The sequence below is a fragment of the Meles meles genome, chromosome 20 (assembly GCF_922984935.1).
Source record: "Meles meles chromosome 20, mMelMel3.1 paternal haplotype, whole genome shotgun sequence".
NCBI classification, from domain to species: Eukaryota; Metazoa; Chordata; class Mammalia; order Carnivora; family Mustelidae; genus Meles; species Meles meles.
In genome coordinates, this window is record NC_060085.1 from 49,720,407 (window position 1) to 49,744,262 (window position 23,856).

At 39.7% G+C, this 23,856-nt stretch overlaps 1 protein-coding gene across 2 annotated transcripts in view; it reads left to right on the forward strand.

The window, feature by feature from the left end:
- The first annotated feature begins 207 nt into the window (after nucleotides 1-207).
- GRM7 (glutamate metabotropic receptor 7) overlaps nucleotides 208-23,856 on the forward strand; it is a 921,897-nt gene continuing 898,248 nt past the window's right edge. For both annotated transcript variants that reach the window (XM_045989695.1, XM_045989696.1), the window contains exon 1: nucleotides 208-848. In XM_045989695.1, coding sequence (XP_045845651.1) covers nucleotides 330-848 — 519 coding nt within the window. In that variant the 5' untranslated portion in view covers nucleotides 208-329. The remainder of the gene's footprint in view (nucleotides 849-23,856) is intronic.

The window sequence follows — 23,856 nt, forward strand, 5'->3', positions numbered from 1 at the left end:
GAGAGGGAGCAGAACGACCATTTAAAGCGATAGCAATCCTTGCCCTCTCCCCAGTGCTGGGTTGTTGGAGAGCGCGAGCGGTAAGCCGGGGAGCGCGAGCGCGGCGCGCCAGCCGGCGAATCCAGGAGCGCACGGAGCCCCAGTCTGGCAGGCGCCGCGGGACCCCGTAGCCTCTCTGGCGGCCCCTTCCCGGGCGCCCCCACCCTCCGTGCCTGCAAGAGCCTCTGGGCTTCCCCGGAGGACCTCACCCCAAGGGGCCCGGACCCCAGCAAGCCCGCCACCATCTCCTCCAGCGCCGCCGCCGCCACCACCGCAGTAGCGGGAGCAGCATGGTCCAGCTGGGAAAGCTGCTCCGCGTCCTGACTTTGATGAAGTTCCCCTGCTGCGTACTGGAGGTGCTCCTGTGCGCGCTGGCGGCGGCGGCGCACGGCCAGGAGATGTACGCCCCGCACTCTATCCGGATCGAGGGGGACGTCACCCTCGGGGGGCTGTTCCCGGTGCATGCCAAGGGTTCTAGCGGAGTGCCCTGCGGCGACATCAAGAGGGAGAACGGGATCCACAGGCTGGAAGCGATGCTTTACGCCCTGGACCAGATCAACAGCGATCCCAACCTGCTGCCCAACGTGACGCTGGGCGCGCGGATCCTGGACACTTGTTCCAGGGACACTTACGCGCTCGAACAGTCGCTCACTTTCGTCCAGGCGCTCATCCAGAAGGACACCTCCGACGTGCGCTGCACCAACGGCGAACCTCCGGTTTTCGTCAAGCCGGAGAAAGTAGTTGGAGTGATTGGGGCTTCGGGGAGTTCGGTCTCCATCATGGTAGCCAACATCCTGAGGCTCTTCCAGGTAGGGAGGCGCTCCCTCCGGGGCACAGCGCGCTTTAGCTCCCCGCGCACTTAATTCCAAAAGCTGGCTTGGACTCCAGGGGTGCGGGGTCAGGTCAGCCTTCACTCATTTCCACCCTGGAGATCCTGCGAATCCCTCCCACCCCACCCGAGGAGGTACCTTCCCTGCTTGGTTCATTTCCCTTCCATCTCTCCCCTGTCCGCGCTCCACTCCATCCGGCTTGACATCCTGGATTTATGGCCCCATTTACAAGAAGCAATCTGCGAAAAACAAGGCGATGATTTAAATGGGTTTGCATTAGAGTGAAATATGGTCCAAAACAGGCTTGTAAAAGTGCCGGGCTCCTGTGAGAGCCGGTTAGGCTCATGGAATATGAAAGATGAGAAGACGCCTCGAAACTGGGCATTTCTCAACTCCCCAGCTTCCTTCCCAGCCCCAAGCCGCCCAGCAAGCCGCAGCTCCCTTGGAAAATTTCGAGAAGAGCTTAGGGGGGCACATCTTGAACCGAGGGCTAGGTCTTCACCTACATGTGGATGTTAATTGCCCATGTCTCTCAGGTTGGCTCTCCCGACCTGTAGCCTGTCTCCGCGAGGGCATGGGGCGGAAGGCACGGGGACGCTCTCCAAATGGGGAGATGCCACCCGCAGACGCGACCCCCGGGTGATTTACTCTGGGCAATTGTTTGCACCGTCTAAATTGTGTTTGCATTCCGGCCACTGGCAGGAGCTGGGCGATCAGTTTTCTACTCCAGCCACTTCAGAGCCCAGAGATGAGCTCATACTAACTGCGAAACAAAATCGCTTTCGCTGCCTCCACCCTCCGCCCATCATTTCCCACGACCTCCCTAACACAGACCCTCAGCCCCTATTCTCGGCTCCGCGGACGATTCCCGGAGCCAGGAGAGAAGGCTCTTGAGGGAGGCACTAGGGTGCGCTGAGTAAAGCCGGCGGTCCTCCTGCTCTGGGCGCCAGAGGGCAATGCCGAAAATGGGAGGAAGGCGGATCCGGGGCAGCTGAGCGGTGGGTTCTACTGCAGTGCTCTTTCTCTGCCTGCTCCTGCATTTTGTGCCCCGTGGCTCCTGTGCTGCATTGGGTATAAATGGATGGATTTCGGATTTTAAGAAATTGAGTTTCAGGATCTGTGTGATTGTGGGTTCCCTTATTTCTCCGGTGTATATCTTTATCTTTCTTCCTTCTTTGTTTTTCTCCTTTTCGCTCCTTCTCTTTCAATTTCTTCTTCTTCTTTTTTTTTTCCTCTCCCTCTCCCCCCATCCCAAGTTTTTTGTTCATCTCTGTCTTGAGATGATCATTTCCTAATACACAGCCCTCTCCCTGCCTCATAGTGTCCAAACCCAATTAATCCCTTCTCCAGATGTTCTGGCTAACCCTGGTGCCCTTATGCTCCCTATATCTAAAGAATTGGGTCCCTTCCAAATGCTTTCCCTAGGGTACTGGGTTTCTGGAGAGGATTCCTTGAGAGATTCAAGCTGTCACTACATCAGCTCTTAGGAGTGTGAAGTTTGTGTGTGCACCAGGAGAGGTGTCTGCCAAAGGCTGCAGCCTGATGTGGCCCCTCTGATCTTCTGAGCATCCCTAACACTTCTTGTGTGTTCTGTCCTGGGAATCCCTAGGAATCCCTATTTGCAAACTCAGAAATGCTTTGGGGGCACCCTTAATTCTGAGATGGTGCTTTTGGGAAGAGGCGAGGCTATTGTAAGCAAAACCGAGAAGCCTTTCCTTCTTGCTTGAGCTTTTAAAGGCAGACAACTTAAGAGGACAGTGCAGCAGGATGAAGTGAGGTCAGAGATCACCTGAGAACCACTGGGGTGACTCACAGCCCTGTGAGCCCTGAGCCCTGGGGGTTGAAGGCACATTTGGTGTCTCACATTTTTTAATTATTTTGGTGCCTGTTTCTCTCTTCCCTCAGAGCACAGGCAGTGCTGCAGATGGGCCTGCCTGTCAAAAAAAGAGTGAAATGTTAAAGTCAAGAGAGGGATTGCAGACTAGGCTGAGGGACTGTGTTTGCTGAAAAAGATTCCAGGGGGAGCTGATTCTTCCTCTGGTGTGTGAACCTGAGGCTCTTGTGAGGAAAAGAAGTGGTTTGCCTTATGCTTAGTTCCCCCATTCGTTCCCTGGGCTGGGAAGGAAAGGAAGCGAATGCCAGTGTTAGCAGTGTGGGCTGGGACTAAAACCATTCAGAGAAAACACTGTCATTTTCCTCTAATTTGCAAATTGCAGCTATTCATGTTGGATTGAACAGCTGAGGGGAAAAGAGCCCCCAGTTTTCACCTGCATTTATGGAGAAGAGGCTGGTAGTAGGAGGAATGCACCAACTTGTAGCTTGTGCTTTGAGCTGGGTATAACTGTCAGTGTGGGCAACATGCTTAACCATTGCCCGTGTTGGAATATATATTTCTATATTCCAACAGTCTCTTCCAGTAGCCTTTTTTGCACGTGATCATAGGAGCTCCTGGCATGCAAGTCTAATCCCCAGTTTCCCAGCCTCTGAAAGCTTGCAAAATGAATAGCGAGAATAGTGGTACACAGACCCATTGTTCAAAGGCACAATCAATTTAGAGAGAGGAAAAGAATGGTAGGTGAATCTTTGCTGGGAATGCAGGGTTCAGCTCAATTAAGATTGCCCTATATTAAAAAAAAAAAAAAACAAGCTAACTAACAAACAAACAAAACAAAAAACCCTCCTCTAAATTATTGAATTCTTAGCTCTCCAGATATTTGAGTTTTCTTTTCCTGAGCCCTGTAGCTTGCTGTGGGGACCATGTGAAGCCTATCATTTGAGATAAAAATTTATGGTGAGATAAGCTTCTGGGCTGAGAGAAGGAATACTTAGTGACTTAAATGGGGGAGTGCTATACATTGCGGGTGGGGATTGAGGACAGGAAAGAGTAATGAAATAGTAATAAATGTAGCAAGTGCTGTTGCTGCCAGCAAAAACTAGAGTGTAGTTCTTTCCTGAGAATGAGGACCTGGGCAAGAATGAATCCTCAGATGTAAATAGTGTCTATGACTTTGAATTTTCATTTGTCTACTGAAGCAGACTGAAGATATGAGTTAAGCAGGTCCTCTCTCTCTCTCTTCTATGCACACTGAATTGATTAGTAAGTGACATGTCAGAGGACAGGAATGATGTCTGCTGGGTCTTTCAAATCTAGGAATTTGAGGCTAATGAAATTAGTGTGTAGCCAGGGCTCTGCCAACTAGAATTAAGTCACTGCAACCACACTGCAATACATTTTCAGCCTCAAAGAAGCATCAGGGAGGAATTTCTGGAGATTTGTTTCTGAGCCTGTACAAAATAATACCTTCCTAATGCTAAGAAAGATTAAATGTAAATTAATTTTGACTATGAGTAACATATTTAAAAAATAATCAGAGAGTGGGGATGGCTTAAAGTGGAGAGCTTATATAATATGGTGTCCAAAGGATAAATCTCCCAACCACTCTTTTGTGGGCTATAAGTAAGATATATTATAGTGGAAAGTAATGGGCATGTTTATATTCAAGGCTTCTCTGTTATTTACTTGAGAGCAAACACTCTGAGCGTATAAATTACTCTCACTACATCCTGACTCTGAATGAACAATAATTTCATGGCCAGTGACATGGTCTAAACTATGGACTTGGAGTTGGATGGTGTCTATTTCAGTTGCTTTGTCCCTTCAAAAGCAACTAAATGGAAAAAGTGACCAACTTGACTCTTGTTGGGGCATATTGCAAATCTAAACCTGTGGAACTTATATCATAAATGAAATACATTTGTAAATTTCTAAATGTTGTCCTGTTCATTGAAGCTTGAATATAATCTCCAACTTTGGGGACTATATATATATATATATATATATATATATATAAATTTTTTTTCTCTAGTTTTCTTCCTCCTCTCTTTTGTTCCCTCTCTTCTCTCTTTCTATCTTATGTAATTGGATAGAACTGGGTACCTAAGTTAGTGTGGTATTACTATAGTGGGGACTTTTTTTTTTTTTTAATAACTCTAACCTAACTCTTCACAAAATTTCATAAATACAGGTGTCAGTGCCATTTGGAATAGGCTCTATAACAATCTCTGCCTCCACATTTACTGTGTTTCAGGAAATTTACCTAACAGATGGTGAGTAGGCAATTTTTAAAGGGACATTTTTGAAAAAAAGCAGAGAGGGAAGGAATAGAGACAGGCATATACTATATTTGAAGATACCTCTACATGTGTATTTTATGTATATGTGCCCATAACATTAAGATGTCTTTGGGGAATTTTCTCTTCAAAAATAATTGAAATAATGGATGCCTTTGCTTCAATTTCATAAACATTGAGAGTATAACAAATCATAAATGCTCTGTTTCCTACATCTATAGATTGTGTCATGGACTTCAAAGACCATAGCTGGATTATACAAAGTACACTCCAATCTCAGTCCTGCTATGAATTAACTCTCTTACCCTAAATAAGTCACTTAAACTTTCTAGGCCTCAATTACTTCATGCGATTTTTTTTTCTTTAAAAACAAATGTAATTTCTAAGTTTTTTAATCTGTTTGGGTCATAGCTTGCTTGAAGAAAACCTGCTCTTATCCAAACCCCATGACATTGAATTTCCAGCTCCCACTTTGAACTTAGAGTGAGTTTGGGAAAACTTTTAAAGAATATTTTCATACGGATATCTTAGTTAATATCAGTCTGGCTGATTTCCCATACTTAAACCTTATCCCTTATTTTGCCAGTGTGTGTCTTCATCATGTGTATCAAGGCTGGTACTGAGGAAAATGACTTCCTGGGTCAGCTTACTGCATGGTTATAATACAACAGGTAGGGAGCAAGAACTGTGGGCTTTATAGTAGCAGATATTACTTTTATTATCCAGTGTTCTCTCTCCCTTCATCTTGCAAAAACCCCAGACTTTCTTTTGCAATGCTGCCAGACAGTGACTTCTTGCCTCCTCCCGGGCCCCTGGGATGAGTCCCCTGGCTGAACTCAGGGAAAGCAGGTGATGAGTTCAGGTGTAGACTTTGGACTTTAGCTAGACGTATCAAAATCCTTCCCAGGACTTTTCTGCCAGAGGAAAATGGGAAAATTGGCTCTTCTCTCCGGAATTTCTAAGCTAGGGTGATATGACTCTGGGACTCCCAATGGCTTTCTGTAGAATAAAGTCACAAGACTTTCTGTAGAATAAAGTCACAGGGAAGTAAGCAGGGTTGAGTGACGGAGAGAAAGCCAGAGCACTGAAGATATTCTGAAACTCTCAAATCTAGCTATATCCAAATCTAGCTGCATCCCTGAATTTCCAGCACTTGTTCTTAAAATAAATAAATTAATAAAAAATTTCTTCTACTATTTTGAATTTGTTTTCAGGCCTGTGCAATTAAAAGCCTCCTAGCCAAAACACGTGATTTCTTATGTTAATGTAAGGTTTGCTGACTGACATTCATTAAGTGAAAAATTATATATGATATTTTCTTTACTTTAAATATAATCCTCTAGCCCAGGTCTGGGATATTCACAACTCTGCATTCTTCCTCACTCTTCCCAGTATTTGCTGTATTAACTTTAAACATTTATCACAACGTGATGCAGTTGAGAGATAAGGTGAACACCTCTGATGTAGAGTGCAGCATAGAGTCCTCCTATTTGGAAACTTTAGAACCCTACTTGGCTCCCTTCATTAAAACAAATATTTTGTTGATGTCTCCAGAGCAGAGAAGCACTTTTCATGGTATAATGGAGTACAAAGTATATTAAACTCCTGCGTTACTCTACAGTAAGCATCCAGCCTAACTACTTGTTTTTTGTAGGCAAAAAAGAAGAGTCACAAACACATTTTCCCAATGTCTGTATATATTATATGATCACTGTTTAGAGACAGTTATGCAACATATAGTCAGACTGATTAATTCATGGACCTTTTGTCAATTGGCACAGCAAATATATGTGTTTTATGCACTTACTAAAAGCAAAACAAAATCTTTTTACAGGCAAATATCTGAGAAGAGCATTATGCCAGCCATTACTGTGACGGCATTTCCGTGTTTGACAAGTAACCTCCTTTCAGTTATCCTTACTACTAGATGTTTCTTGGATCAAGTTATTGGATTATTATGTCGAAATAAAATAATATGAAGTTACAATGATACAGTTACAGTACATATCTCATTTTGTAAGAGCAGAAGTTCTTATTTCTTTTCAGTAACAGTAGTGACCACAGTAATAACTTCATCTTTGCTATGAGCCATTATGCCATGCACTATAAATACTTCATCTTATTTAGTTCTTACAATAGTTCTGCAAAAGGCATGTTATCGTCCCTATGTACAGCTGAAGGAAGTGATTCTCAGAGTCCCAAGTCACATTGTTGGTAAGTGGCAAAGTCTAGATTCACACAATGGTTTGCCTGACCATACCCTGGTTGTTAACCACTATGCATGCTGCTCAGTTGTTGCACCTATGCAGAAATACTTACAATAATCAGAGATTCACCTACCCTGAAATTGTGGTGGTTTGAGGACAACATCAGAGTTGCTGATTCCTTAACCACATCCGTTTTCAGAAAAAAAAAAAAAATTACAGTTCCGCAATGAGATTAATTCTGTCTATTGAGACTTGAGCACACAAATCCTCACCTCCAAGTGAATGATGCTTGTTTTCCATTATTCAACAGATAACCCTGTATGTAGGCAATAAATACATAGTAGGCTTTTCTCAAACAAATGAGAAAAGATGCTTCTTCTTGTCCTGATTCAGTGCCCATCATTATGGATGATGATGGCTGTTCCTGAACTTTATTTCATTCACTCCACTCTTTCTACAAACCTCAAGTGGGAAAATCCATCATTCAGATATATGTGCAAAGTGATAGGACTGTATTAATACAATTGCTGAAAGTCAAGTTGATGGAGCACAGGAAATACATCCTAATAAATGCAACATTAATGTTTGTGTGGGCCATGGAGTGAGGGGTAGGAGAATTTTCAGTTTAATGGATTATTTTGCCTCTTGCTATAAAAGTGCTGCAGCTAAATAGTTTTATAATTGGTCATTTACAGAACTCTCCATCTCTGGGTGTTGTGCTCTCTTCATTCTATGGCTGCCAGTTCTTTCTCTTGTTCTTGTTGGAAGATAGCAAGGAATCCACTTCAAAGGCTCAGCCTGCTTTTCTGCATTATTGTTTAGATGAAAATATTTCCATTTGTTAAAGCACTACTTAAACATTTTTATCATGTTTTAAACTTGACTATGTTCTGAATGTATTAGCACAGACAGAGATAATGTGGGATATTTTCCTGGAGAAAACATACTTTTATCAAAGGAATCATAGAATTTTCATGTGGGGTTAAGAATAAAATTCTGGGGGCACCTGGGTGGCTCAGTGGGTTAAAGCCTCTGCCTTAGGCTCAGGTCAGATCCCAGGGTCCTGGGATCTAGCCCCACATTGCATCAGGCTCTCTGCTCAGCAGGGAGCCTGCTTCCTCCTCTCTCTGCCTGTTTCTTTGCCTACTTGTGATCTCTGTCAAATAAATAAATAAAATCTTTAAAAAAAAGAATAAAATTCTGGAGTTAGATCTGAATTTAAATTCATACTCGCCACTTATTACCAGTCTCACCTTGATCAAACAAGTATCATACCTTTCACCAATTTTCTTATCTTTGAAATGGGAATGATACAAGTGTACTTGTCTGATAAAGTAATTATAAAGATTGCACAAAATATACATGGAAATATTTTAGCACCGAGTTTAGCATGTGATGAGTGTTTAATACATTTAAAAGCTTTTATTTTATTATTACACTATTATTAAATATCACTATTTCTTAAATGTCCCTATTGCTAAATTTACTGTAAAATTACCATAATAATCCATGTTGGATTTCACTCTTCTGTTTCTTTGTTTAAATGGAAAATATTAGGGATACCTGGGTGGCTCAGGAAGTTAAGCATCTGACTCCTGATTTCAGCTAGGGTCATAATTTCCGGGTCCTTAGATCTCTGGGTGGTAGGATTGAGATTCCTGTCAGGCTCTCTGCTCTTGTGGCATCTGCTTGTCTCTCTCCCTCCCTCTTGGCCCCTCCCCACCAGGCACTTGAGCTCCAGTCCTAGTGTTCTAAAATAAATAAATACAATCTTTTTTTAAAAATGGAAAATATTACACAGATTGAGAGAGAGAACACAGTTTAGTGATAGTATTCAGTGGAATTAGAATTTCTATGGCACTGATTCAGGTGAATCAGGAATGCCATGGGTTTAGATACCAGACAGGTTCAGAGCAGTGGGCTTTGAGGTTAGCCAGCCCCAAGTTTGAAGTCCACTGTGACCCATTTCTAGTGCAGAACCGTGAAGAACTTATTTAAACTTTTTGAGCTTTACTACTAGTTTTATAGATATCTTTTTTCCCCGGGAACATTTATTAAGCCTCCCCCTTCAGCACTGTTCTATATGGTTGGATATATCAGTGACTAAAATAGACAAGAGCACCCCCCCCACATTCTGTCCTTCCTCCTCTCTCCTCTTCCCTTCCTTCTATCTCTGTTCTTCTGTCTCTCAGTTTGCACTCTCACATGGAAACAGATGAATGTTATAAATAAGTCCTAGAGTATGTTAGAAGTTGATGAGCCCTTTGGGACAAGGGAAAGAATGTGAAGCACACTAAAGAGTGTTGGTTTGGGAGTGTACAGGTGGGTTCTATTTTTAACTATGGTAGTCAGGATGAATTTTATAAGGTGGCATTTGAGCAAAGACTTGAAGCGTGGGAATTGTCAGAATGGATTAGGGGAAGACCACTCCCTTCAAGCAGGAACAACCAGTGTCAGAACTCCAAAGCAGAAATATGCCTGGCAGGTTTGAGGAATATCAGGGATGCCACTACAGTTGAGTAAGTCAGGAAGAGAAAGGGGCAGCAGGAGGGCTTGAGGTCAGAGATATGAGGGGGCAGATGAGGGAACTCATTGGAAACCATCACATGCATTTTGTCTTAGCTTAAGTGTAGGCAGTGTGGTAGGATATTAGTGGAGGTGGGGCATGATCTTTCTCTTGGTTTAAAAGAATTTCATCTGTGGCGTTGAGGATGAGGGAAAGAGAGGAATCAGGGATAATCTCAGGAGGTGATTACAGATGTCTCTGAAGATGGTTGTTGGTGATTTGTACAACAAGTGCTTCAAGAAGTGATACATTTGGAAGATTATGACTATTTTCTGGTGAATCAAATGGGAGCTGTGAAAGGAAGAAAGGGGACAAGGTGAATCCAAGATGTGGGGCCTCAGCAACTGGAAAGGTGGGGTTACTATCACTTCAGCTGGAGTGGAGCACAACTGAGGAATTAAGGAACAGATTTGGAGGTATGAGGTTTGAGAAATTTTTGACATATAAACAGAGATGTTGAATGCACAGTTGGAAATACGAGTCTGCAGTTATGAAGAAAGTTCTGACTAGAGATACATTTTAATAAAATAGTGATGTTAAGAATAATTACATGGAAGTGCTATTTTAATAAATGAGGGACGCCTGGATGGCTCAGTCACTTAAGCTGCTGCCTTCAGCTCAAGTCATGATCCCAGCGTCCTGGGATCGAGTCCCACATTAGGGTCCTTGCTCAGCAGGGAGACTGCTTCTCCGCCTCTGCCTGCCTGTGCACACGCTCTCTCTCTCTCTCGCTCTCTCACACACACACATGCACACACACTAATAAATAAATACATAAAATCTTTTTAAAAAAGAATAAATGAGATAATACAGGGGGGTGGCTCATTCGGTTAAGCATCTGCCTTTGGCTCAGGTCATGAACCCAGGATCCTGGGATCTAGCCACATAGGGCTCCCTGCTCCACAGGGAATCTGCTTCTTCCTCTTCCTCTGCCTGCCGTTCCCCTACTTGTGCTTTCTCACACTCTTTGTTAAATAAATAAATAAAAATCTTTAAAAAATAAAAATAAAGACATAATACAGTTAACACTGTGTGTTCTCAAAAAATTTAATAGCTCCTAGTTAAAGACAATTACATGAAATGAAAACAAATCATATAGTTTGTTTTTGCAATAAAACTGAACAAAATGATATCACAATTATTTTAACAGTATTTGTGACAATTATTTTAAGCCAAAACACCATACTACAAACATTATAATAACATTTCAATCTCCTACCTTTCATTGTGGTAATGTAGCAGTAACTATATTTTGTAAGGTTTAAGTTAGTTTGGGATAGAGTATCTATTTTATGAAAAATAATTTTGAACTATCTAGTTCAGTGCAATATATATATATATATGTTTATGTGTGTGTATGTATATGTATATATATATATATGTGTGTGTGTGTGTGTGTAAAATTTAAAACTCAGTTGAGAATTTGCATTGCTGATAATACATTTGGCCCTTGAACAATGTGGGGTTAAAGGCACTTACCCCATACCATTGAAAATCCACATATAGCTTTCATATACCCCAAAACTTTACTAATAATCATCTTCCACTGCCCTGAAGACTTACTGATAACATAGACATTTGATTAATACATATTTTGTATGTTATGTGTATAATGTACTGTACTCTCCCAATAAACTAGAGAAAATAAAATATAATTAAGAAAATCGTAAGAAAGAGAAAAGACATTTACAGTACTGTACTGTGTTTATCGACAAAGTCCATGTATAAGTGGACCCACATAGTTCAAACCCATGTTGTTCAAGGGTCAGTTGTACATGAGAATTTATGCAATGACCTAGGTATTCAAGGAAAAATAATAGGGTTTTCTTTTAATATCCCATTATGGCACCTACTTTGAACAATTTCACAAGGCATTTCATATCTTCCATTCACTTTTCAATTGAAAACATGGTGGGGGGGATTTTTATCTTACTGGTTGCAAGCTCCCTTTAGGCTTTTGCAAATCCTTTAATGCCCTTTGTAGCTTAACCAAAATACTATTCCTTATTCACTAGACTATCAGATACTGGTCTAAGCATGTCCTTATACTAAAAAAAAATGCATGGCCATGTTGTCTCTGCACATCTATAATTGTATTTTAACACTGTCATTATGTAAACTATATTTTAATTGTAGTTATAATAAATTTTATATCAACACACATCCATTTCTAGTGTTCAGGGGGAGAACAGCATGTAGTAAATTTTATCAAAATATAGCATCTGAAGAACAGAACAGAGGGTAATTGTGTAATTCTGTATTCCTATAATTAAGTTCAGTGGAGTTGGCATAATAGAATTAAGATGAAAAAAAAAAAAACAAAATAAAATGTTGAGGCACCATGGATCCCTGTCATAACACACCCTTTTAACATCAGAGAACATACACTTAGCATCTTTCTGTACAGAAATGGAGGGAGTAAGACGCTAGCGGATGAACGACAGACACTAAAAGGGTGGGATTATGAAAAGCAACATGGAAATGATGTATTGGTTTTAGATTTGGTACGTGGGGAAGATCTACTAGCGTGTATGTCTACTGGGACCACATTTTCTGGAGTAGTTAAACCCGATGTCAAATATGCAGTCCTACCTTCCTTGTAAATTGGGACATACACTCAAATCTTTGCTTCCTTTTTTTGAGTATTGGTTGAGAAGATTATCTCAGAAACTATATCTTATGAGTAAAGTACATTGTTTAGAAATGACTGACACTTTCTCAGCTGCCACGCTCCAAGCTTGCTGGCTCTTTCTCTCGGACTCACTTAAGTTTGCAGTGCAGGAGTGGGTTATGGTAAAGATCACTGGAATTTTTTTATCTTCAGAAGGCTGTATGGCATAATGGATAAGATTGCAGGCACTGGATATGGTTCACATTCCTTCTTTCACTTGCTAACTGTATAAACTTGATCAGTTTACCTGATTACCTGCACCTCAGTATTCCCGTCTATAAAATGATGATAATATTCCATCCTCTTAGGACTGTTTTCAAGAGTAAGTGAAGTTACCCATGCCAAGCACTTAACACAATGCCTAGAGCACAGCGAGGTCTATTTATCATTGCCATTGTCATCATCATCATCATCACCACTGCTACCACCAGGCCAGGTAATATCTCTCCTATGCATTCTTCTATTACCTGCTGCTCCCTACCATTTCTGTAATGTTTCTCTACAAGGGTGAGGTTGTGACAGAGCATTTATTTCCACTGGTATCTGACACCTGGTCATCAAAGTGACTGGAGTTGGAGATAGCATTCACTGCTGCTTGTTGAAACAATTCCTGATTTGAAAAGGGAAGCTGAATGTTGAGGCCAACAATTTTCTCTTTTCTTCATCCAGGAGACTGAGAGTAATACCCAAGCCTCAAAAGGGAAATCAGCAAAGGGCAAAATGGTTAATTTCATACTTAGTACTTAAGAACAAATCTGACAGACTGAATTTGAACTCTTTTCCATTATATGCTGACTGTGAGATGTTAGGTGTTTTTATAAGTATGGTGAGTTCATAGCTGATACAAAGCTACCATGACCTGCTGCATAGTATTGTTATAGTAATTTAATAAAGCATTTAGCACACTATTTGGCATATAGTAATCACTTAATACATTTTAAATTCCGTAAGTACTATCACTACTAATACTGTTAAGTAGCTGAACAAATTGGATGTCCTTCCTTTTCTTAAATTGCACATAACCATTTGAATAATCAGCTTACATTTATTAAGAATTGTTATAAAGCTTCATGATGGCAGAAGTCCTTCAACTCTGCTCCTCATCAGAGCCCATCCTGGAGTGGGGGAGGTTGGCTCAATTCTACCACTACCACCATTACCATTGCCATTGGTGCCCCTTAACTGACCATACTGAGCGCTTCCGGTGTGCCAGGCACCAAATTTGGCCCTGTATATGCACCATATCATGTTCGCATATTCAGGTGGGAGACCTGATTATCATCATTCCCAATTTATAGATAAAAGACACTGAGGTGTTGAAAAAATAAGCATCTTGACGGATAGCAAGAGATGGAGCCAGCATATTTAAACCCCTATCTCTCTGAGTTCAACAGCCCTTAAATATTATTATACCATATCCTGGTAAGAAAATCTGCTTCCAGCCACTTAGGTAAGAGAAAATTCTTCATCCCCATATTCCTGTATTCCCCATGCTACCCTAGCTTCAGTGTTAGCAGGGAGAGAAAGGGACCTCTTCAAAGACTGGTCAAAGGGAAATTGCTCCTTTTTGCCATTGCTGAATCAATTAACCAATATTTAATTTCCTTAAGAATCCCTACATATTATTTTCAGCACTTGCTTTGGCCTTTTAGGATTCTTACATTCTGTACATGGCTCATCCACTCTATTACATGTTAATTTATTTGAGACCAAGTTTAGAGTCTTATCCTGAAACATAATTTTAGGCCTGTAGCATCTAACTCTGTTCTTTTCTTCTAATAGTACATCTACAAATATTTATTTGAGTCTTGTTGAATTGTCCTCATTAATTGTGCATTAAAAGTTATAGAGAAAGCCTTTTTTTTTGTTTTTTTTGTTTTTTTGTTTGTTTTTTTTTCCCCTTTTTATTAATTTTTTCAGCGTAACAGTATTCATTCTTTTTGCACAACACCCAGTGCTCCATGCAAAACGTGCCCTCCCCATCACCCACCACCTGTTCCCCCAACCTCCCACCCCTGACCCTTCAAAACCCTCAGGTTGTTTTTCAGAGTCCATAGTCTCTTATGGTTCGCCTCCCCTCCCCAATGTCCATAGCCCGCTCCCCCTCTCCCAATCCCACCTCCCCCCAGCAACCCCCAGTTTGTTTTGTGAGATTAAGAGACAAACCATATAGAGAAAGCCTTTTTATTAAAAAAACCTCCTAAATAGATTTTTAGCTGGTTATTTTTATAAGGATTATTGTGGAAGTTATAGGTCTTCAGGTTTTTGTTTTGTTTTTAGATTAAGTACTTCATATTATCTTATTTTAATGTATAATGATATATTCATATTTTCTCTATCAAATCTATAAATCTTCACTGCCTTGTAACTTAGCTTGTTGGTTGTATGTTGTTGACTTTTCCATTTACTGTGACATTATATGATCCTGGCAGGTGTGGGGCTGGGTGGGAAGATACATCTTAGAGCTACAAATTGGTTTTCTAGAGAACTAATATAAAGAATGAGAGTACCTTTCATATTTCTGCAGAGATCAAGAATTTTTTTTTTTCCCTTTTTATTTATTTATTTTTTTTTCAGCGTAACAGTATTCATTCTTTTTGCACAACACCCAGTGCTCCATGCAAAACGTGCCCTCCCCATCACCCACCACCTGTTCCCCCAACCTCCCACCCCTGACCCTTCAAAACCCTCAGGTTGTTTTTCAGAGTCCATAGTCTCTTATGGTTCGCCTCCCCTCCCCAATGAGATCAAGAATTTTAAGCATCCTTCTCTCCTTAGTCTTAATGGAAAGGGAGTAGGCTGAATGGAAAGTCATTGTAACCATTGGGACTACTGGGATGGTAGTCAATCACTGAGGTTTTATTTTGTTTTCATCTCTCCTCTATTAGCTTATGTCTTGAGTGCTTACTAGGTGCAATGCACTTAGCTAACCATTGTAAATGGGTTGTGTCATTTAATCCCCTGATAGTCATACAGTAAAAATATGTATTATTATGATCCCCCCACAATGCACACATGGAATAAAGCCTCAGAAATAGTTATTTGCTCATTGAAATATGGTAGAAGTAGAACTTGGATTCACATCTGTTTGACTCCTAAATCGGTGATTTTTACCACTAAATTAAAGTTACATAACTTTGTGAGTGGTGTCTAGATTGTTTCTAAAATTTTTTCAGCTCTAAGTTTTTATAATTGTTTGGTCGCAAGTTTAATAGGGGGTGAGGAAGAATAGGGAGGAATTCCAGCTTATGAATGGAATTTTCCTTATGTTAAGTATAAGGTCTGTTTTATGACACCAATTCACTTATTCATTCAACATATATTGAATGCCTGCTATGTACAATGGTATTTGAGAACATAGACATCACAGTAGAATGAGCACCTCTTCCAGAGACTCTCTCACAACATTTAAAGAAGTCTTGGACTGCTTTGCCTAGTCTGGGGTGGTAGTTGGTCCTGGGCCCTAGTTTGCCCTACTGACAAAGCCAAGACATGCTCACATGAGTTCACAGGCATTGTGATATCATGATATAGCAGACACGTGAATCTTACTTTTTTTGCCTGGCATTAATGATATAAAAGTTTTGGATTTAGATACAGAAAGTGGGCTTATTAGTTACACAAATATATGGATATCAGGTATCATCAGCAGAAGGCTACTCACCATCTCCCACTACTCCTACTTTTTACAAACCAAACAAGTACCTTCTTATCTTTCCTATGGATAAGGTCTTGACAATGGCACTAGGGCCTATAATCCCCCAGTAAGTACATCACTGGGTAAACCAATGGTTTTTCAAATATGCTGATTAATTTGCCCTTGAAGTTGGGATACTTAGGTGGCTCAGTTGATTAAGCATCTGACTCTTGATTTCAGCTCAGGTAATGATCTCAGGGTCATGAGATCGAGTCTTGTGCGGGCCTCCATGCTGAGCTGGAACCTTTTTGGGATTCTCTCTCTCCCTCTCTTTCTGCCCCTCCCCACCCTGTGCATATGCTCTCTGCCTCTGTTTCTGTCTCTCTCAAAATAAATAAATAAATAAATAAATAAAACTTTAAATTACCCTTGAAGTCAACAGACATTTTACTGTTAAGAACAGAATGTCCTTGGAATCTAAACAGAACTTTAGGTTCTCTGCTCCGCAGGGAGCCTGCTTCCTTTCCTCTCTCTTTGCCTGCCTCTCTGCCTAGTTGTGATTTCTCTCTGTCAAATAAATAAAATATTAAAAAAAAAAAAGAAAGAAACTGTTAAGAACAGAAAGTGATATTCCCTTAGAATTCATAGAGAAAAGAATAGGACACAAGATATACTTTCCTAAATTTAAAATTATCCACATATATCCAGTTATACACACACACACACACACAGATATACATACATTATATATATATATATGTATATATATATATATAAAATTGCTCATACATATGAGGAGTTTTAAATTGAGGAAATATATATATTTATATTTAAATTTGGGCTTCTGCTAGCCAGTAGCAAATGAAATTATTAGCAGATACACACACATAGCAGAGAAAGAGAACCAATTGGATTTAATTCAGTAGCTGGTTTGGTTTTTCTTTCTTTCTTTTTTTTTTTTTTGTAGATTTGTAGTTGTGATTTTATATCTGCAGATGTATTTGTTGAAGAAAATATTTCTACCACTTTACACAAGATTGAATTGATTTAACCAAAAAGTAATTTGATGGTTTAATTATTTACATTTCCCTTATACCTATTTACTCTTGGAAATTTTAAAAAGGAAATATTTAATTGTATTTATGTTTCTGTCTCTCTGATTGAAGAAGGAAAATACTGCCTGAAACACAAAAAAATTAAAATTATAAAAAGTATTATCCAAAATGAGGAAAACTAAGAATTGGCAAGGAAATTCAAAGAATTAAACTTCTAAGCAGTTTTTTGTTTGTTTTGCTTTTTTTGTGTGTGTTTTTTTTTGTGAGTGCATGGTATTTCTTCTTCTGCAGGAATTAATCTTGACGCTCTACCGGAGACTTTTCAGAGACCCATTTAATGAACAATTATTTTGCGCCCAAGAATGCACTATGCACTAGAGATTCTAGAATAGTAATAATAGTAAATACAAATTTTCACAGACCCTCCTTGCAAGGAAGTCTGGCAGTCCACGGGAAAAACAGAGTGAGCCTCACGTTAACAATGACAGTGATTCTCAAATATTAATGTGCTGAAGAATCATGGCAGGCATGCTAATCATGCCCATTCCTGATCCCCTTCTCCAACTGGTCAAGTATGAGGTCCAGGAAACTCTTTTTGGTGAGCACCTCCAAGAGAGTCTGAGATGGATCTTCTCAGTTGCTCTCAACGTTTAATGAGCATCAGATTTGCCCGAGAGTATTAAGACACAGATTGCGGGCTCTACCTGCAGATTTTCTGAATCAGTGGGTTTATATTTATAATCAATCCCTAGGTGTTGCTGATATTGCTAGTCCAGGGACAACACTTAAAGAACGACTTACCACTTGTTTATGGAAAACATCTTCAACGTTCTGCAGTATGGGATTGTGTGTGCCTTGGAAGAGACATGGACAGAGACCCATGGAGGCAAGGGGATTCTACCCTAATTAGTCAGAGGTAACAATAGTAGCTAGAATTGATTGACTCAGAAAACATTGTTTAAGAACTTTGCTTGTTCATTTAATCCCTTCAGTAAAGTATATAGGTGCTACGTCATGTCCCCATTTTATATGGAGGCCCAAAGGAGGTGATTAACTTGTATAAGTCCTAAACTGGTAAGTAGCAATTTAAGAGTTCAAATCTAGAAAGTCTGATTCCAGAACCCACATTCTTAACCATTCTGAGAGGAGTAAAGGTCGTTAATGAAGGTCTCCTTGGCCTCCAGGTGTAGATAGAAGGATGAGTGGATGCAAATATGTCACTCATTTGGAGTGTGTGATGGGAAGAGGAGAATATCAGGTCTTCCAGAGGAACCAGCCCTCCCCACACACCTACCCTAAGCAAATCTGGTAATTAGGAGTCTAAAACAAGAGTATAACTATGGGATGCTGAGTAGCATTCTAGAAACCTGGGGTTAGAATTCTGTATCTTTTAGTAATGGCTTTTGCTGAACTAACGGAACATAAGAGTGGCTTATCCTACTTTTTGCATGTAACAAGAAGTTTGGAGATAGTCCCTCTAGTTAATTCTGCTGCTGAGAATGTCAGCAAGGGACTGGGTTCTGTTCATCTTTTAGCTCCTGCATCTCTACCATGTCGCTGTGATCCCCATTGTTGCAAGGTGGCTGCTGAATCTCAAACAGTGTTCTGACCATTCAGGCAGGAAGAAAGGAAAGAAAAGGGGCACCTGGGTGGCTTAGTCAGTTAAGCGTCTGCCTTTGGCTCAAATCATGATCCCACGGTCCTGGGATTGAGTCCTATATAGGGCTCCCTGCTCAGTTGGGAGATTGCTTCTCCCTCTCTTTCTCTCTGTTGTTTCCCCTGCTTGTACTCTCTCATTCTCTCTGTCAAATAAATATATAAAATCTTCAAAAAAATAAAACAAGGAAAGAAGAGGAAAAAAAAGCAAGATAAGAGTGTGTGCTGTGTGTGTGTTATGGCAGGGGAAGAGTATCTGGGGTGGAGAGCAGACAGGCACTGTCTGAAATGAAACAGCAAATTATTTCTTATAGGTCTTCAACAGACTTCCATTTAGATCTCAGGCAGTTAAAGGTTTAACTTGACTATCTTAACCTTAAGGATAATGAGGTCCCCTAAACCAGGGCTCCGACAGTAAGGAATAGGGAGAGAGTGGTTACTGATTAGATAACTAGCAGTCTGAACAGACTTCCTCCCCACTATCCCAAACAAATACCCACCAACTCTATTTTATCTCATGTATTTTACTTTAAAGAATAATGGGAAACTTTACTTATCTGTAAATAGGCTCTTAGAAAGGGTACAATTACATAATTATACAATCCTCTAGAGACCTCCTTTCTTCTAAAAACTCTTTGAAAACTGTTCAAGGTTGAGGACATTTTGATCTTAATTTAGTAACTTGCAGTTGATTATCCTGGAATGACATCCTCTTTCTGCAGATGTTCTGTCAGGTTTTAGAAAATTCTGGAAGAAGTGGACAGATAAATTTATGGTACATATATAAGTGATATGAATCTTTTCAAAATAAAATTCATTTAGGGACCAAAAGGCATTTCATGCCTGCTATTTTTTTTTCATCTTTATATTTTGACAAATTTTCCTTTCTGAAGTATCTCTGAACAAATCTGCTAGATACTATGTACCCATTTCTTTTGTCTGAATTCTTTATTACTGAACTTTCTTCAGCCTGCTATCTCTCACACCTCTTTGTCAAAAGCATTTCTCTGGGTCCTCACTGTTTCTTCTTATCCCATATTTGGATTCAGAACTCAAACTAGAGCAACAGTCTTGCTATGATGTCTCCCTACTTTGAAGACCCTGCTTCTGTAGGAGGGAAAAAAAGGAAAGAAAAAAGTAGACTTGCTGGTAAACTGAGAAAGTAAGCAATACATGGACCGTTTCTGAGAATTAAAAAGTAAGAAAAATAAAAGCACTAAAAGAAAATGAGAGTTGGTCTTGTTCAAATACTTTATTTTGCAAATGAGGACATTGAGGCCTAAAAAAAAGGTGTTATTAAACTCCAGGTGATAAACCATGAATCGCCGTAGTGTAACTCATTGGAGTTTTATTACTTACCCACTCAGTAATCCAGTATGGTCTTTTGTAGTTCTAACGTCTGTTTTCTGCTCAGTGATTCGGGAACCCACCACATTCAACACGTGGCTTTACATTTGTCTCAAAAGGGAAAAGGGAGAGGCAAACTCAATTATCAACTCATTATCCTTCAAATGTCAACTTTTTTTTTTTAAAGATTTTATTTATTTATTTGACAGAGAGAGATCACAAGTAGACAGAGAGGCAGGCAGAGAGAGAGGGGAAAGCAGGCATCCTGCCGAGCAGAGAGCTCGATGCGGGACTCGATCCCAGGACCCTGAGATCATGACCTGAGCCGAAGGCAGCGGCTTAACCCACTGAGCCACCCAGGCGCCCAAATGTCAACTTTTCATATAACTTTTGGTCACATTCTTTGGGAAAGAACTAGTAATATGGCCACAGATAGTTGCAAGCGGGAATGGAGAATGTTGTCCTAGCTTGGCTTTAATGATGCCTTTATAATCTGGAGGAGTTAATTACAAGCTCTAGTCTACAGCTGGTTAATTCTGCCACAATAAGTGATCAGCCTAAGGCAGTGGATTAAGAGAGAGAGAGAGAAAGAGAGAGAAAGAGAGAGAGAGAAAGTATGTGTGTGTGTGTGTGTGTGTACATTTTAATATGAGCTGAAACGTGGGAGCTTGTATCTTAAAAGAGGGAAACAGAACAAATTGCTTCTTGCTGTCTTTCCTAGTTCCAAATGACTCCTGTCTATTTCCTTCCATCCTGCTATTTCACCCCCATCTCTGTATCAAATGAAAGCTGAAAGAAATTATTCTGAAGTCTCCAATGCTTTGAAAGGTAATAGAATACTCAAACCCTGAAAGTTTTACTCTGCAATTTTTACCAATTTCACATGATAAATTTATGGAAGGTAAATTGAGATGGACCAGACAAAAAGGGGGGTGTTTTTTTCTTTTAAACATATACCCTAAGCCATGGTGCAAAATGAATGGGAAATTAGAAAAATCTATCTTCTTGTTGAAAATTAAAGTATTTTAATTGTTAAATTAGTATTTAGTACAAAAACTACAGAAGTGGAAAAGATACAGAGAAAAAAAGGAAAAAAAACCCTCAAATTTCCATTTCTGATAAATCATCTCTATTACATTTTTAAAGGTATCTTTTGAGACTTCTTTGTGAGGGAAGGTGAACACAAACCCAATGCAAACATATTTTTACTTAGTACTAGATTATGAACATGATTCCATGTCACTTAATAAAACATTGCATCATAATTTTTAATGGTTGAGCAGCATTCCATTATTTATCTTACCAGTCTTCTACTGCTTAACATTTTGCTTCTCTAAACAATGAGAGAAACATCCTTCTTCCCATTTCTTTGAGCAGTTGTTCATTTATTTCCTTAGAATGGATTTCTAGAACATGGATGACTGCCTGTCAACTTCGGTACGTACTGACATGTTGCCTTCTAGAAAGGTTACACTGCCTTACTTTTCTGCTAGAAATTTTACATCCTGTGTGGTTTTTACACTCTCGACAATACTATTATTATTAATATTTCAAGTTTTTGTCATTCTGATGAGTGAAATATGACAATTATTTTAATTGTAATTCTTTGATTAATAATAGTAAGGTTGAACATATATTCATATATTAACTGGCTGCCCTTCTTCTAATGACATTATGACCTTTATCCATCTTTCTTCATTTGATCTGTAACACCTTTGTATATAATAATGTATTTATTCTTTACATATTATATAATGCAGTTTGATTTCACTTACTAATTTTTATTTTATTCGTATAGAAATATAATACTGTCAAGACTATTAAAAAACCCCTTAATGAACACAGGCATACAGAACATCATCAGTTACCCTCTTGAATTTATAATGAATTTATTTCCTTTTGGGCAGTGTGAGAATGTAAATGTTTGCCTCATATTGTCGGAAAGAATCTACCCCTCTGAAGAATCTTGCCTTATTTATAAAAATGACATTTGAAGTTGTGTGCTTGCCATCAGATAAGCAGTGTTAATTTTTAGTATGAATTATTAAGAACTACGATAGGGCTAGCAGCAACAAGTGAGGGTTGTAGCAGTGAGGGGCAGCTTTTCCTTCTAAAAACAACTAGGAGTTTAAACTCTGGGTCTCCTGCTCGGAGTGTCTTGATCCAATCAGCTTAGATAGTGTGTCCTGTCAGGTAGGATGAGTAAATTGAGAAATCCAAGCATTTATCCTTGGTCCTTTCAGGAAATGAGCAAAGAGTATTGTCAAGCAGAGGTGATCAAGCCGTCATCTGCAGACTTGGAGCTCCCTCCATAGTCCTTCAAGTCAGTGTGAGACAAAATGCCAATACAAATTATATTGATAACAGTATCAATGAGGTGACATTTAGTCCTTTAAATGACCTACCGTGTTTTTGTAGTATACTGTCCATTGGTAAATAGGCAAAGCTATTTGACAGATGTATCTATTATAATGAATGAATGGAACACTCACATTTTGAAAAACTGAAATTGTATCCATTTGTCACGAATAGTGGCTACTTGTTCTGCTTTATTCCCCTAGATAGAACCAGGTGACATTGTGGACAGTAAGATGTTACTGCGTTTCACTCCTAGAGATGTCTAAAAGTTGAGGAAGGTGCCTTGTCAGGTAGTTAGTTCCTTGTCACCAAGAATATTAAAGTAGATGTGTATAATCAAATAATTAAACTATTTCTAATCTCTACAACTATTTGTATTCACTAGGGCATCCAAGTTACTCTAAAGAAATCCTAACGAGTGGTGCCTGGGTGTCTCAGTTGTTAGGTGGCTGCCTTTGGCTTAGGTCATGATCTCAGGGTCCTGGGATTGAGCCCCACACCGGGCTCCCTGCCCAGCAGGAAGCCTGCTTCTCCCTCTCCCACTGCTCCCACTCCCTCTGCTTGTGTTCTTTCTCTCGCTGTGTCTCTCTCTGTCAAATAAAAGAAAAGAAAAGAAAAGAGAAAATGGAAAAAAAAAAAGAAAAGGAAAGGAAATCCTAATGATGCATTAGGATAGTTTTACATGTTTGATTAGGTATACTCTTCTTATACCCTCCATAGCCATTTTGACCATTAAAACCTGCCTTTCAGGACACCTGGGTGGCTCAGCTGTTAAGCATCGTCCTTTGGTTCAGGTTATGATCCCAGGGTCCTGAGATCGAGCCCCAAATTAGGCTCCCTCCTCAGCGGGGAAGCCTGCTTCTCCCTTTCATACTCCCCTTGCTTGTGTCCCCTCTCTCACTGTGTCTCTCTCTGTCAAATAAATAAATAAAATCTTTTAAAAAAATAAATAAAACCTGCCTTTCTTCTCTTGTAACCTAGCTATGTGGTTTTGGGCAAGTCCCTAACCTGCTTGGACACAGTTTTGTTATATGAAATAGGAAGAATAATGTATGCTTTGAAGGACTCCAGAAAGATGAGTGGTGCCTAGTATATAGCCTGGCCCATAATACCTACTTGGTTAATTATAAATGTTATTGATTTTATTTTAAATTTCATTTCTAAACATTAATCTTTATATATGTGGAACCCTAACCTTTGTCCTGAAGGTAGAGAACTTTAGCAATTCAGAAAGCTATTTGGATTCCTCTAATACTCCACATATATATCTCACTATTCCTAGGATCTTTATATTAATATTAATATATTATTAGAATATATATTGACTCCAAGGTGATGAGAAACTAAGGTTTAATATGT